Consider the following 16,966-nt stretch of genomic DNA (forward strand, 5'->3'; position numbering starts at 1 on the left):
ATCTGCTCTTATATAAGTGGACATTATCTTACATAAAACCGCTACCTTTTATTTAATTCTTCTACTAAACTAATAAACCCAGTGTATTTTGTAGATTCGTTTGAAACCAGTTTGAAACCAATTTGAATCCACACAACAAACCAAAACGTTACCTAGTTTTCAAAGTTGTTTTTCCAATTCACCAAATATTCTCTTGAATTTTCATTCCAGAATCTAATCTGATTGCCTTCAATGCTCAGTATTGTAGAAACAAAAACTGGAAATGCTTATAGTGTTTTCTAATCTATTCTTCTTCTAGAGCAGGGCTCATTCTTAATACACACATGGGTTTTCTTTCAGAAGTTCTATTTTAAATCAGTCATGCATTTGGGCTAACATTATTCTCCTTTGGGGCCTTCTTCCTAAAGAAACACATCTCTATGGTAGCAAATCTTCCCTGCTTTGCAGGAGAGGTAACTTACTGCTGCCATGGAATTGATGCGGTCAATGTAGTAATCTGGCCAGCTGGTAGCAAGCTTATTAGGATCTTCTTGTTCCTGAAACAGAAAGTAAAACAAGGTTACACAAGGGGCCTTTTGCAGGGTGAAATGCCACTGCAGAACCACCTGGAATTATTCGTTGCACTGCTCTTTATTGTGGTATCTCCCCCCATATTCTTGTAAAATGCACATAGATGTGTGGCATTTATTACAAACATTCCTGAAACTGTAATGTTAGCACTGTCACCATGGGGTGTCTGATAAAAAGAATCCTCGTCAGCTAAGGTAATTAAACACATAGTAATAAAGTTTGTTGGAGGACACAGTTACCTTTGGCACCTAAGCAGAAAACCTCAGTCCCTTAAATATACTGTTTCCAAGTAGAAGGATAGCCCATTTACAGGTTTACATTTTGTAGCTTTATATTGACAGATCTTATAAGTTATTTTGCATCTCCACTGCTAGAGTGATGGTGGGATTCACCAACAAAGGGGTTTAACATCTGTTATGGAGAAGAAAAAAAAACACAAAAAAACAAACAAAAAACAAAACAAAACAAAACAAAACAAAAAAAAACAAACAAACAAACAAAAAAAAAAAAAACAAAAAACAAAACAAAACAAAACAAAAAAGTCAAGGAATCTGAAAAGAAGCCAAAAGATTGCCTCATTTTCGCATGTTAAACCAAAAAGAAGTTTAGACTGGACATTAGGAAGTGGATTTTTTATTAAGAGGGCAGTCAAACACTGGAACAGGCTTTCCAGAGAGGTGACCAATGCCCTAAATCTGTCAGTGTTTAAGAGGCATTTGGACAATGCCCTCAATGACATGCTTTAGCTTTTGGTCAGCCCTGAAGTGGTCAGACAGCTGGACTAGATGATCATTGTAGGCCCCCTTTCAACTGAAATTTTCTTTTCTTTTCTTTTTTCTTTTCTAAAAAGCTGTGCACAACCTCAGAACATCTGAAGAAACAGAACAGCATCCCCTCAGTTACAAGAGGAGTGGTATTAATCCTTCTATCCCTGCCTCCCAAGTAATCCACTGGAAATCATCTTCACCAGATTAAGCTCAATCAAGATCAGCTTCTAAAAGAAGACATTTCCCTACTCAGGAACCAATTCTTTCTTGTTCTTTGGATGCTCAATGGAAATGAGATTTAATTCCAACAGGTCTATTTATTTCTGGATAGATGTAACATCACTGGCAAAATGAGGATGATTTTCTAGGATCTTAATCTACCATTATAAACTACAAATAACTCATATTAAGACTCCTAGCATATAAGAGATTGAACCACTTGACTTATCCATCCTAATGATGTCCAAAGATGTATGAAGACTGTGTGGATCTCATCAGTGTTGTCTGTGTAAGAATGCTTACTCATACTAGAAAGTTTCTCTGGAAGATATACAGACCAATATTAAAAGTGTTGGTCTAAGAGTCTATCAGCAGAGGTCTATCAGCTATTCCAGAACTGTTTGATTTAGAGATGAGAAATAGCTCTACCTTCTCCCTGCTGAGCCACATTCAGAAAACACCTTGCTCCCTGACAAGTTCCTGTCAGGCTACATACCAACACATGTCAACAATTCTACACGAATCAAAACCTTCATATTTAGAATTAAAAACGAAGTCAGGACTGAGACTTGGATCTTTCCTACCCTTGTCTTCATTCCGCTGGTCTTCCAATATGTAAACTAAATGAGTATCTCCATTCATGATACTGACAAAACAGCTTTGTCCCCGCCTAGCTAAGGACTTCAGTACAGACACATCCTAGACAGATCACAACTCTTTATTCAGCCCTTGCATCCAACTGAAGAATTAAAAAGAGCAGAAGATTTAAACAAAGCATCATATAGTAGCCTACTGCTGTATGAAAAGTAAGAGAGGCTGGCAAAGTGGCAACAGATACTAATTACATCCACACTTGCTATCCATTCACCACCTCACAGCAATAAATGCTGCAATTACGAACAAGGCGACCTTTCTCAAATTAAGTGAGAAGTTCCACTGCTTTTCCTTACTTCCCTTTTCTGGTCACAATCCATAGGAATCTGATGGACCCAAATCCATGTCAAATGGCACATTACAGAAATATGAAACTCCCTATCAATAGCCAGTTAGAATTGCTACACCACATGTTACTGGTAGGCTGCCTTTTGCTGCCCCTTTTCTGTGTAGAATATCTAGTGGCAATCATAACCCTGACAATGGTTTCACACCTAGCAGACCTTAACCTCCCGTGCAAAAGTCAATATATGACCTTGCTGATGGAAAAATAAATTAAAACATATAATAGATAAATACAGCATTATTTTTATATGATAACCTTATCATCCCCAAAGAGAACAATAGAGATGGGGAGCTAATCCAGAGGTAGTGAATAAGGTCATTCTGCAGGGAACCAGGTTGAGCCACCACTCTGAAGTGCAAGGTGTGCTCATATGACCTTGTGAAATTTTTCTCTGTATAGAATTATAAAAGTCCAAGTGGCAGCTATAATTGTTTACAGAGTACAGGTGACATTGTCAGAACAGGGAATATGTACGTTCCCTATACTTCTCCCACCTCCAATCTGAACTCCAAGTAAAGAAACAGACACACGTAAATTCAAGACTGCCTGGAACCATCTTTTTTATCCCAAAATAAGCTATAATACCTTTTCTCCCTAAAATTTTTTAGCAGAGTGGAAAAAAAAAAAAAAAAAAAAAAAAAAGAAAAAAATAGTATAAATGCTAGAATGCTGCACCTAGGCTGGCTTTCTAGATGTTTAGTTTAAACATGCAGGTTGAAAAGCATCAGAATAGATACAATAAAAAAACAGTCAGAATTCTGAATAATTTCCTGTCTGAACCCAAACCACTAGAAATTTCATAATCAGAACCAAGCATAGGACAACTCTGATCCCCTAAAGTATATCTGTATATGTGGTTAGCCTGGAAAATGAGATAAGGTCCTTGGTATAACTTGCTTTTGACCATTTTCTGTCCACTGCAAATTGGCCTGAAGTCTGACGCTATAAGTCTTATGATTTGGCTTTGGTATTAATTAGAATTGTGTGAAAATCGATTTCAGTGGAACACAGCAAGACTAAGCTTTTCTCCTGAACTAAAGCCCAGACTGAAGCTGTGTATTCCTGAGGTTAAAATAGTCTTAGCAGATATTTCACTATGCAATCCCCACTTTCTGAAGTTCTTTCAGCCCAGAAGCATATTAAGCATAAAAGTCCATCCAATTTCTGTGGTCCTCCATACTCCCTACACAGACCTGAATTTTATGGCTGTCAATGCATGTTTTACTTCACTAGAATAAATGTGATTATGTACTTAAAATCTGGCACTTAATTATCGCTTATGAAGCCCCAGAAAGCTACTTATACTCAGGATGAACACACAGATTTTTATCTAGCCCCATGAAACCATTAGGTGGCACGGTGTTATTTATATCAATCACCTGGGCAACATTTTCAAAGGAGAGAGAAGTTCACACCTGTAGCAGCAGTGTCATTGGAAAAAAAAAAAAATTTCATTGCTAAATTATGTAAGTATTGCCCACTGTAAGAAATTGTTGTACCATGTGTCCTCTCAGAAAGGGGAAGATAAGTCAAAAATAGAAAGCAATTCAGGGAGTGGAGGATGTGGGGGCAACATCAGGGTGCTGGTTTTTTTTTTGTTTGCTTTGTTTTGAATGTGTTCAGAGTTTTGACCCTCAAATAAAACATCAGAAAACTGCAAGGGAACTTGATGATAATGGCAAAACCCTTCCCTTGCTCCAGGAGACATAGAAAAGGGGGGGGGAAAAAAAAAAAAAAAAAGTCAAACGAGGGCATAATATACGAAGTCACATAGGTATCAAAAGCTGGAAACAATAACCCGTCTGTATAAGGGAAAACATTAGCTGAAGGAATCTATTAAAGCAAAGCCTTCTTTTAGCTCCTTGAATAATGTAAATATTACATTAAAAAACAGACGTCAGCTTGTGGACTTTATAAGGGGCCATATCATTCTTCACTGAAGTAACAACTATGTAACTGCTGTGAAAACAGGATCTTGATACTATACAAGCCTGCAATATGGCCAAGGTATTATATAGGCTTTGACACTAATTTGGACAGGCTCCATGCCTTGGTGGAAAGTGGAACTTATGACTTCATCCCAAATAGGACTTAATGGAGTTCTGCAAATATTTGGACCATCTGAACCAATCAAAATGAAACAAAATACAACAAAGTATTGTGTGCACAGCTCAGCTGAAAGCCTTTTTGCGAATCCTGGGAGACCTGATCCATTGGGCAAGCTGTTCTCTAGAGAGCAGAGACCTTTAGTGGATGTCATGTCAGTGGGACAAGCATTTGCAATACAAAGACTGCCATAACAGACATAATTAAGAATTACAGACCACTGCCTTTGTTGTGAAACTTTCTGCAAAGTACAACCAAATACTACTGATAGAGAAATCATGTGGAAATGCCAGATACTCATGGCTGAGAGGATCATGAAAATGGAAGACACTGTTTATATGGTAGATGCTTCTTTTAAGACAGTTTCAGTCTTGAAAGAAACAGCAGAGGGAGATCCTGACCAGTAGCTGCCTGCATTGAAGTTCTTTCGTAGCAAGCACTGAGTTTCAATTGCTGCTGATGATACGTTGGTATTTTACTCTGCACCAAATGGACCCCAAACAATGTTGAGAAGTTCTCTAGGGCATGCCCTGAAAATCTGAGCATATCAAAGTATTAATAAATACATCCACAAAATTAACAACTTTACAAGGCTTCTTTCCTGTAGATGGAGACAGAGAGACGTACATGGTGACATGACAATTAAAACTCCTCCAGGGAACAACTGGCAGAGTTAGGAACAGACTCTGATCTGGCACTGAATCCAGCGGTCTCTTATTTCCACCATCATTTATACCAGCTTGTTTTTATGCAATGTAGACAAATCCCATCTCCCTGGGACCAGCAGGTGCTTGGCATCCCTGGGTGTCCAATCACTACATGGACACTACTTGCATGCGCACCCCTGTAATAAATTGCCAGGGCTGATGACTCACGAAGCCTTCTAACATGCAAACTAAAATAACACTTCCTCCTTGAACAGATGCATCAAGAAATACACCATATGTTATGGATGTCATACAACAAGCATGGGTACTACTGGGATGACATTCACTGGCAACATGATTTCCTTCTCAAACCCGTCTCTTCAGAACTGCAGTCGGCCTTATTGCTTTGCACTGTTCAGAACAGAATGGGAACAGGCTGCATACCTGACGCTGCAAAATGTGGGTTTAAAAATCTTTCTTGGGCAAGGAACCATAATACCATTCATTGAGTTCCTCCCTATACCAATAAAAACAGCGTGCAAACAGACGAGGAATATGAAACGCAGCTACTGTAACATAAATTCCTGTTTCATCTTGTTCACTGTATCGTGTCTAAACACTGTAATGCTCAAGTTTATACTTGGGTCACAAAGGACTCTATTTTTTTGCAAAAGCCGCAATAAGGTTAGTATGATTCCTCCTCTCAACAGCCTGCACGCATCATTCCAGTATCTCACAGAACTGAAAGGCTGGTTATTTTACATGGTGTGAAGGGCCAGCATCATCACACACAGTTCGGAAAATATAAATCATGGAGTTCAAATCATTACAAGAAACTAATACCTTTTAAGAAAAAGTGAAATATGTTATTTGTCCTACTGAGCAAGTTCCCTGTAGCTATTTTTTTTTTTCATACTTCCCAGTAAAATGCAATGGGAATTGGACTGGGGAATTTTCAGTGATTTTTTTTTTTTTTTTTAAATGCCATTTCACTGAAACTAAAAGCTTTTAACATGGCTTATACCAACTGAGATGAAAGTTTTGCTGGTTAAAGATTCTCTGCTTCTGTATGAAGCCCTTCCACACTGTTCAGAACAGCAGCTTAGCTGATAAAATGTTTATCAGAGATGTGCAGGATTCAGACTCATGTCCACATTCTGTTTTAAAGTGAGATGCATGACACTCGCTCTCCACATAAATATTCAGGCCACTATAAACAAAGTGGGTGTGTGTTTGCTTGGAGAGTGGAAGATACTTCATTTTCCACAAGTGCTACTCTTCTCCCTTCATGTACTTTTTAAAAAGATTCAATTTATTGCAATATCTGCTATTAATGTTGAATACATTATAATCTTGTAACACCTTGCATTCTACACTGTCAAAGGTCCTTAAAGAAATTCATACATTAGGTTTTTCAGTCTCTCATTCACTGTGATCAGCAGAAACAGGGAAAATGGGATGCAGACAATTACACAGCTCCCAGTTACACAGGAAATCTGTAGCACAGCCAAGAAGCAATCCACACTGAAGTTGTACTGCACTCTCATCCAAAGCACCATTCACCCTTTTTTTCCACAACTGACTTACTGACTTTTCTTCACTTTAAGAAATCCTGCTTTCAAAGAAACATTTACCTGTTTATTAACGTGCTGTCCATCCTTATTGGCTATGTCTCAGTTGAGAGCAGCCAAAGTTGCATAAATAAAAAGCACTTTCATTAAAAGACACAAAATGTGTTTGATCTGCTGTGGGATGAAATACTAATTCAGAAGTGGAGCTAAAATACATCTAAGCTTTTCAGACAGTTTACGCCTCCAAAAGGCCAACCATGTCCCAAGAGATGCTAATTTTGAAACAGGACAGACCATAGGACTGAGCCATTCACTAGACAGATGTGGTCACTGCTCCATTTCTCAGACTCCATGACTAGCATTTACACAAATATTCTCAGGGTTTGGGGGAGGGTGCTAAATCCAAGCCTTTTAAGCAGAATTTATCCAGAGTGAGAAAAACAAACATTAGTTCTCTCTCTGGAATTAAGCTATTGATGTGCAGATAATAATCCTTCTGTCACAAAAGCAGTCTACTGTATAATTTATTAAAAGGGAATATTAATTAATTACCATCTAGAGCATGCAGCTGAAGAGTTTTAATTGCTTCTCATAAAGGTCAGGTATAGCCTTACATGCTTCCAGTTCACTGGATTATGACACAGGAATATTTTACCTAACAGATCACAGGAGGGTTTTTTCTTTTTTTGATCTTTTTGCTTCATTTAGCCTGATCCCTGTCCTGCTGCCAGTAACCTGACAGACCTAATAATGACTTCTGATGCTGGTTACTAACCAACCTTTTGAAGAAAGAGTCAAAGGCTTCATATTATTATTTATATCACAAAATGCCCTATACTGCCAAACTGTGGAACTCACAAAAATAATAGACTCCAAAAGCATAAAAGTGAATATTTATGAATGATAAGGATTCCTTCTTCAAAATATTTTCATTATCCTGAGAAAAGCTTTAATGCTGCTGAAATTTACCAGCTTTTAGAAATTAAAATGGACTATCAGCCATTTCTGAAAGATGGTTTGCCCTATCACAGGCTGAAAAACTTTCCAATAAAGTTAAACATGCTTTGTTTTGAACTGCTTATTCCATCCATCACTTCTTTTCCATCCCAAGCACCCATAGATATAGCAACTTTACATTTTGGATACACAATGTGTCATTTCCAACCTCACCTAATACTCAAAATCACTTCAAATCAATTACTTGTAATTGGTATCAGTGGAGACGAAGGCCATGCTTCTACTTCTTAAGTTCCGGAAAACATGCCAGATCCATTGCACACACACACAAAGATATATAGTTTCCCACTGAAAATGGGCTGGAATGCCATATCTGGCAAGTGGAAGGATTGTTGGTGCAGTGTTATGAGCTGGAGATAAGCATTATTTTTTTTTCTGAAACCCCAGAATTCTCAACCACTGATTTTAATGAACTGTATAACTGTAGTGTTTAAACCAAGATTAAATTTTACAATAACCATGTCTGGCACAAGACTTACTATAGATTCCTGATGGAGAGGACCCCATTTTAAGGTACTTTAAATTATAGAAGAGTTGCATAGTACATTTTTCATTTTAACAACTTTTCTTCTCTTTCCTCTTTTGTTGGCTTTTTATCATTCTCCTTGATAGACAGATGCAAGCTTGCTGCCAGTACTGACTGCATCAGCCTCCTCTTATCATTTACAGAACATACAAAGTGTGCTTGTTCCTCTTCAAACATATTTAGCCCTGCTGTAGGATGGGGATCCCACTATCACCATTCATTTATGGGTACAGTGCAGTGACCAAGAGGACAACTTGTTACTATATTTACAGAACTACTTACATGTTCAGCTGAGGCCACACTGAATTACCCAGCATCTTCAGCCCCCAGGACAAAGCTTTCTTGCCAAATTGAAGTCTACCCGTATTATGCATTGTTCCTCCACTGAATGTTTTACCTTTGTCATGGAAGTTCGTCTCTTGTTGGATACATCCTTCTGACTTTGTCGCTGCCTAAAGATCATTCTGTCCAGTTAGCTGAAGTCCATTCTCATGTTTAAAAGCTCTTATACACTATACCCCTCACAAGGCTCAAATCAATCAACTGATATTTTGGAGTTGATAACTGTATAGTCTAAATAATGAGTTGCCAAATAAGGCAATTCATGAACCCCCTGCACTTCCAATGAAGAAGATCTCGGGAGCCTACCTTCCCTCAGCCCATTCTGTATACTTCTTTTCAAAGTGAAGGGAAATATTCACCATGGAGGATCCCACCAGTCAGGAGGTCAGTTCATGATCATTCTATTCAGGAGGCGCTCAGGAAAAGACAAAACATTTCTCATGGACACAGCCTGTTCTCCAATAGTGTGGCTGCGGACTTAGACTGTACTCCTGAACCACAGCTCTGCCCTCACAAGCCTGTGGCAAGCTTGAGGTCAGGGTCGAGGGTCTGCAGTAATTCCTGTAGCAGGTGAAGACAACAATCTGTCATCATCCGTACTGATCCCATATAGCAGCAGCAGTGGGACATATTCTATCATTTCATTAACACCCAGGCTCTGTATTGTCCCTACTACTTTTGATTCTGTGTTATGTAAAAGTATTGTGTGTACATTTCCACTCTAACGTTAACCCTGTTCACCTTACAGTCAACATGCTGTGGATACAGAAAGGGACTTTTTCCTCACCCATCAAGCTTACCTTGTTCCCTTTCCAACATCACCATTTTCAACTGTATCCCTACCCCACAGGTACTTATGTCATTTGGACCATTTCTTTCCTCAGTTCCCTTCTTCTTCCTCCTGGCATTGTTTAAGCAATGTGAAAAGCCACAGAAGAGCCCAGCCTGCATAACTGAGCCTCCAGTCTGCCACATGCCCGTGCTGAAAGTTTATCTTTTTGTCCTATTCCGTTTCCAGAATGTAACTACTTACAATCTTTTTAAAATAAAATTAGGTCACCTACCATTCATAGCAGTCATCCTGCAAGTTGTTTGATGATGCAAATGAAATGTGCTCAAAGACAAATGCATCTACCTAGGACACACCTACCTAGAGCTAGAACAGCTACCTTGACAAGTCCTTCTGGGAGCACACACAGAATTTGTTAATGCCAAACTCTAAAAGGCTTCTCTTCACTGTCTACAACATGTCCACTGTCTGTTTTTCCAGTGACAGTGCTGCTTGCTCCAGTTCACTTCTGCTCTGGTCCCTTTACTAAGAGTGATGACAATTGGATGATCAGAGCAAACACGCATTTTCTATTTGTGTCCCTCATTTAACCCCAGTCACTACTGAAAAACAGTAAAGTTAAGCACTGTTGGAGAGGTGAACAAAGTAAATAAATACAGAGTGAAAGGCTTCTAAGTTGCTACACCCAATATTTGAGTATATCATTCAGTTGCTTTGTCTATCTCCCCCTTTTTCATAAACTCAGGTAAAACTGTTTCCTTTCTCCCAGCCTTCATTTCTCTCAACTATTACATCTGCAGAATGTTTGGAATGCCAGGTGACATTCAACAGATGACTGAATATCATGGAAGACTGTGATTTTCAGCTCAGTTCAGGTGTGTAGCTGAAACTGTCACATCTGGCTGTAATGAAAACTAAACAATTCTCCAGAACCATAAAAGGAAATTTCTTTCTTTCTCTTCATGGCTGTGACTAGATCCCAGCAACAATTATTGACTGTGCCTGCTTCTAAACTTTTCACTGAAAATGTAGGGAATTCATCAAGTCTTCCTGCTCAGTATTCACCGCTTTGAAAGGCTGGTGAGCACCCAGTGAAATTCCGAATACAGAGAAGAGGGAGCCCCGGCACGTGCCAAATCTGCTTCTCACATAACAGAGAACTATGCTATGTATTGACATATTCTTTGCTCTTGCTTATCCACACCTAAGATTAATCTGAACAGTGAGAAATGCACTGTACACAGTATATATTATTATTCTTAATGCATACCATCAGCAGGACTGATTCATACGTGTATTGTGGAGACGCAGAACTTTTGCAAGAGGACAGACAAGGAAAGAACATAATCCAGTAGCAGCAACTAAATCATATAATTGGCATTTACACGTACTTCCCATACAGCAGAATTGAATTACTCATCATTATTTTTGTTCTTAAGTACAGAAAATTACACCATTTTAGTAGCATGACAGCTGGATAAATGTTTTCTTTTTTCCTCTCATTTTTTTTTTTTTTTTTTTTCATTGTAGGGTCAAATCTGCTCCCACTGTGCTCTCCTAAACTGCCACAGAATGAAAGCCAAATGCAAAACATGGCATTAGGCATGATGATGACAATTTTCCAACTATCATTGTATAAACTCAGGACTATTTTGAGACTGATTTTTGAGAAGCGTTGAGTGCTAACTTCAACTGGAACACTACTAGCACACCTGAAAAACTCAGAACTGCAAGATGAATACCTAAATTCTACATAGTCAGAATATCTACAGCAAATACCACAGCAAGTTTATGTCATTTATGTCTTCAACAGTCTGAACAAAAGAGCTGGAAAGGCATTTTCTAAGCAACAGCTGGAGAAAGGGGGAGAGAGGGAAAGGGGGAGAGAGAGAGAGAAAGAGGAAGAAACTAAAAATATTCCATGTTATTCCCATGAGGGAAGAGAAGACTTTTCAATTACACATAAATAAATATATAATTTCAAGGCCCTGACCCAAAATAACCTCTTATACTAGGATAAATAAACAAGTTTGTAACTGTTAGCATTGTAGCATGGAAAATACAAGCCAAGTAAAATGAACTATTTGGGAACATTCCTTATCTCTTCTTATTTCTGCTTTAATGTAGTCTTTTAGGTATCACAATTCCAAGATGTAATAATGGTATATCAGCTGCATTGTGCAAGCATTTTTACCTCCTTGACACCAAATTCATCCTTTAAACCACTACAAGAGTGATTCGAAGGAGAAACAAACAAACAAACAAAAAATTAATAGAAGTCCCTCACATCATTAAGCCTACTATAGTGTTTCTCAAAGTAACCACTTCAGAGTACTTGCTATAGAAGGGAAAATATCAAGGAAAAAAACATGAAGACACAATTACAGGAACTTAATGATAAACCATACAAAATGGCCAATATTTCTACTCAGGTATGCCAACCTACAGAAGGAATAATGGGGTCAACATCAATGAATTTATACTTATGCAAGATGAAAAAAGAAAGCTAAATTCATTGTATGGAACCATAAAAGAATGAGATGATGTCTTCTATGAATCTCAACGTTTATTCTTCCAGAGAGAACACATTCTCCTCATTAAATGAAGTAGAAGAAAATGTATATCATTCTAGGCTTTATTTTATACCATATTAACCATGTTGCCCAAATTCAGGAGCTACTACTTCAGCCTCTGACACGTACTAACAGGTGTCATTAATCAAACAGCTTTTTCACACTGAAAAGACCCAAGTACACCACTAACAAGGAAATGTGTGCATGTGCTGCATTAGCGGCACTCTTGATGCATTTTGTTGTTTCCCATTATGTCTTGTGCTTGTCATAGGCCAGAGTTTCTGAATTTACTTCTCTAAAGCCTACTTGCATTTATAACAGAGTAATTTTTGAAGCCTGTCTTCCATACCTAGACTAAAGGCACTGAAATGACCCAATGTCAGCATCAAGCTTACAAATCATCCCAAACATTTGAGCATGAAGTCATTCTGTTAACAGAAAAAGGAACAGATGCTGGTGGGAAAAAAGCAAGTTAACTCCACAATTGCTGGCATTTTCCAAACATCCAGCTAAAGGAATGCCGCGGTTTGCAAAGGGCAACATCCTCCCACTGTGACTTACTAGTGTTATGAGATTTCCACTGAGCCATAGGCTAACTGAAAGCCAGTCTATTTTCAGAGAATTCTTTTGAGAAATTCCACATTTCAGATTGTTTCACCAGCAGTTTCCTGAGCTAAGGAAGTCATGCAGTCACTCAGACCAAAAGCAACCATGGATCCCAGGTATCGGGAGGGAACCAAATATCATCTGCTACAGCCTATTTCAAGGAGTCGGTTCATAGCAATAATACAGGAGATAGGTTGCACAGAGCCTACTTTGTTGCCCCCCTTTCTTTATAGGGCCGTACAGCTGCATTCTTAGTTTGATTTATGGTCAGTTCAGAGAATCACAAAACAACCTTGGATAGAAAGGGACTCAGACAGAAGGGACCCACACAAAGCAGAGCTAATTTCAAAGTCAGATCAGGTTGTCCAGGTCATTGTGAGGATATGAACACTGAGTTGTATTAAAATGTTAACTGAGGAGCTGAACTCCTGCCACAAACTTCTAAAGTACTGGTAGGAAGAGAAACAATTTTCTGATGCACCAAAGACTTCAGATAAAGTCTAATTCTCCAGCTCCAGTGTGTCTTTGAATGGGCTTTGCCCTGTTGTCATCAGATATCCTCATCATTTAGCCAGCAATACACTTGCACTAGGCGTTCCAAGTCCCACACAGCTTCTTCAGCTTCCTGCTGTCTACCAACTGCTTTTGCTTTTAGGCTATCACACATGCTGTGAGAGTTACTGAGTGTTTTTCAGACTTCCCAGGAAAGAGAGTAGAAACACCCACCCACACTTCCCCTAAACACTTCATGCAAAGCTGGGAGAAAAATTCTCCTGAAGTCACATCCAAGCCTCATCAAACTGGGACTCCGTACAAAGGGCTTCTCAAACACTGCAGCACATCATCTTGTGTGTTCATGTCTGCTGCTCCCAGATACAGCCGGTGGAACAACAATGCTAAAGAAGGGAATTTATAAGGGACACATTAAATGCTCCTTATAGCTATAAATCCATAACCAAAACAGTTTAATATTCCAAATCATTAACAGACTCTTAAGAGTATTTCAAAGAGGAAAAAATACTGCAAGTAGATAGAATTGAAAACAATACAACTTCAAACCACCCACTTCAGTTATTATGAGACAACCATGTGCTTGGCACTCTTCATACAGAAAGGATGAACCCCAAAGGGCTTTCATAGCTCGGATCAGACAATACAAAACCAAAAACCCACACTCAGACAACACAATGGTGTGATCTTCATCTGGTATATTGTATCACTAAATGACACCATATGAAGATCCATTTTCTCTCTTCTTTAGGGAATATGTACCTTCTGAATATCTCCCTGTATATGTCCTACTTTAAAGTAAGAACCCAAATAAAAGAACACTTTCCTATAGCAAAAATTGCAGAAATCCTATTTAAATACAACAGATGTAATGCAGCCTTCTGCTCTTAAAGCCTCCATACAAAGCCTTAAATGTAAAAAAAAAAAAAAAAAAAGGGCATCAGGGTTTTGAAATAAAATCCCTGCCAGTTCACTTTAGCTGAGATAGATATGCTTCTCCATCTTAACCAAGCTGAAACTACACTTCACAGTGCAAAAACACAGAACAGAGACAGAGCAACCCAAGAACAATCAGTAGTTGCAGGAGCTTTGAGGACTCCAGGTTTTATATTTGCATCCATCTTCTGCTTCATCCCTGGTAGGCTAAGGTAATTATATCAAAAGCTACAAAAGCAGCCTAGGTTCCCGCAGCAGATTTTATATATAGAGATGTATATACACACATATATATGAATTTGTATTATCCATATGAATTAACTTTTATATTTATAGTTTTAACAGAAGGATGAATCCAAGGTATAAGGTGAATTGCACCCTCTGGAAGCTGGAACTTTATCTGGGTTTTAATTGGGGTGTATAGCAGTGATACAGCCTGGTTTTGGATTGGAAATTTTGCCTAGAGCTCTGCAAGAATGTGAAGGCAGGCATGGGCATGGGGGTGGAAGAGAGAAGTAACTTACTCTATATCCAGCTGCACAATATCAAGCTATACTTTTTATGGTGACATTTGGCTGACAGTGCAAACCTCAAGGGCAAAGCTCAAAGAGAAACTCTCAAAGAAAGAAAAAACAAAACAAAACAAAACCTGACATGTAGACATTATCTTCATTAACATTAGACAGCCAGCTTGGGACCAAAGTGGGAGTTTGTGAAATTGAGCTGCAAATGGTATAAAAAGACTGCAGTAAAACTACTAAAAGTTAAAGTCTGACTAAGGCTAGGATTCCCCAGGGCATTCTGAAGCTTAATGTAGGGCAGGATGCAGCCCTCGTGTTAGGAAAAGTGAACTGAACACGAGGTGATGCACCCAGACTGCAGGTTTACTGGTTTCAGCATTGACCTGTGACCTCAGTCCAAAGGACTCGGACTCCTCAGTGATTGTGTAATACAGGAAAGTGCCTTCCACTCCATCCTTCCCGCTCCTTGCAAGGAGCTCTCCCAAGTCTAAAGACTTCACCACAAAATCCATTCCTACAAGAATACCTTAGAAAACAGATAGCTGCAGCAAGGAAAAGAATGAACAGTGCTTAAACTGAAAATACATTCAGATTTTTAAGATTGTATCTTGGAAGAGGAAGGAAGGAGGAAAAAGAATGTTGTATGCAGCCAAGGCATGTGCATATAATGCAGGGAAAAGGTGTGAGAGGATGCATGGCCAGAACATTGCCACAAAGCTACCTAACTCTCCTTTCTTTCAAGTAGTACATTTATATATAAGCATAATAATGACAAGTTCTTTGAAATTATATGACAATTTAGAGAAAAGATTTTTAGAACTAAGGAGTTTTCTAACTCCTCATATTTAGTTAAATTGTTTTTTTATTCATCAAGTAGATGAAAAATGTAATTGACATATTAAAAAAAATAATTTCAGGGGGTGGAATCTTAAGGAAATTCTCTTTTCTGCAAATTGGCCATTACAATGTATGATTCAGATACATTTTCCTCAGAATTTTTAAAGCCTATTTCGCTACTGTGGAGAAGCCCTTCTCTAGATCTGTTTCCCATAGTAGAAACAGTACAATCAATTTAAGGACTATAAACATGTACTCTTTTTTCATATGCCATAAATTCCTCTCTCCAGAAAGTTTCAGCATGCCGATTATTGCTTCACTACTTGAGTTTGAATAATCTCACTTGAGTAGGTAAAGCACAATCAACTTAAAACAGCTATTCTAGGGTACAACTAAAATCAGAAAAGTACAGAATAATCCCAAAATATCTAGGAAATCTCAATGTAGTTATTAGGATTGAGATTTTTGTTGGTTTTGTTTGTCTGTGTGGGAGAAGATGTATGATACAGCTGTCCAGTTTGGGAAGAGATTTGCTACAAATATTTTCCTCAAAGAAAAACAGAAGTGAAAAAAAAAACAAACAAACAAACAAACAAAAAAACAACAACAAAAAAACCCAACCAATCAAACAACAACAACAACAAACAAAAAACCCAAACAAAAAACACTCCCCCTAAAAAACAAACAAACAAACAAAACCACAAAAAACAAAACTAACTTCTTTAACTCTGCAAAATGTGTGTGCTTCCTACTAAAATCTGCTCAACTGAAGGGTTACAAATTAGTCTCGGGAGGAAAGAAAGGCCATAAAAGGAAAACTACTTGCTTTCCAATAGTAGGAAGTCTAAGAGCTTGTAGGATTGTACAAAAGGCAATAAGCTATTGCCTGCACAATGAGGCTTCATTCTTAGAAATACAGGCTGCATCCAAAGCAATGTGCGCTGAAATGGTGCAATACCCGCATTTTCTACCTTTTTTGGGCTCCTAATATGAGCTTATTTATAGGTGAAATAATTGAGCTGACAACTTTTTCTTTCCATATCATTATTTGATCAGTATTCAATGAGATTATATGCTTTAGGACTACCTCCTGGTAAAACAGCCCTGAATAATAGCAGTTTTCTAAACCTTGACATCAGAAAGTTACAAATAAATACATCTGAAAGCATGGTCTAGTGCTTGATCTAATTCCTGCAAAACATATAACTGGTAGGAAATCTAGAGATAATTTTACAGGAAGAATTACAGAAGTGGTTTATAAATTTTCTGTAAGTCTAAATTTCAGCTGATGGTGAGACACGAAGGTTATCCTAAACAAAACCAGAATAAAATACCTGAACTAGGGAAGGATGTCATCATTTACATTCTGTCTACGTATTGTTTTACTTATAACTCGATATAGTAACAGGGGAAGTTCATACTACAGAG

At 38.2% G+C, this 16,966-nt stretch overlaps 1 protein-coding gene across 5 annotated transcripts in view; it reads right to left on the bottom strand.

Moving 5' to 3' along the window:
- The window catches only part of DAAM2 (dishevelled associated activator of morphogenesis 2), a 228,943-nt gene that overhangs the window by 81,724 nt on the left and 130,253 nt on the right, over nt 1-16,966 (bottom strand). For all 5 annotated transcript variants that reach the window (XM_042789299.1, XM_042789298.1, XM_042789300.1 and 2 more), the window contains one exon: nt 462-536. In XM_042789299.1, the coding sequence (XP_042645233.1) occupies nt 462-536 (75 nt within the window). The remainder of the gene's footprint in view (nt 1-461; nt 537-16,966) is intronic.

The sequence above is a fragment of the Tyto alba genome, unplaced genomic scaffold, assembly GCF_018691265.1.
Source record: "Tyto alba isolate M040663 unplaced genomic scaffold, T.alba_DEE_v4.0 Super-Scaffold_16, whole genome shotgun sequence".
Taxonomy (NCBI): domain Eukaryota; kingdom Metazoa; phylum Chordata; class Aves; order Strigiformes; family Tytonidae; genus Tyto; species Tyto alba.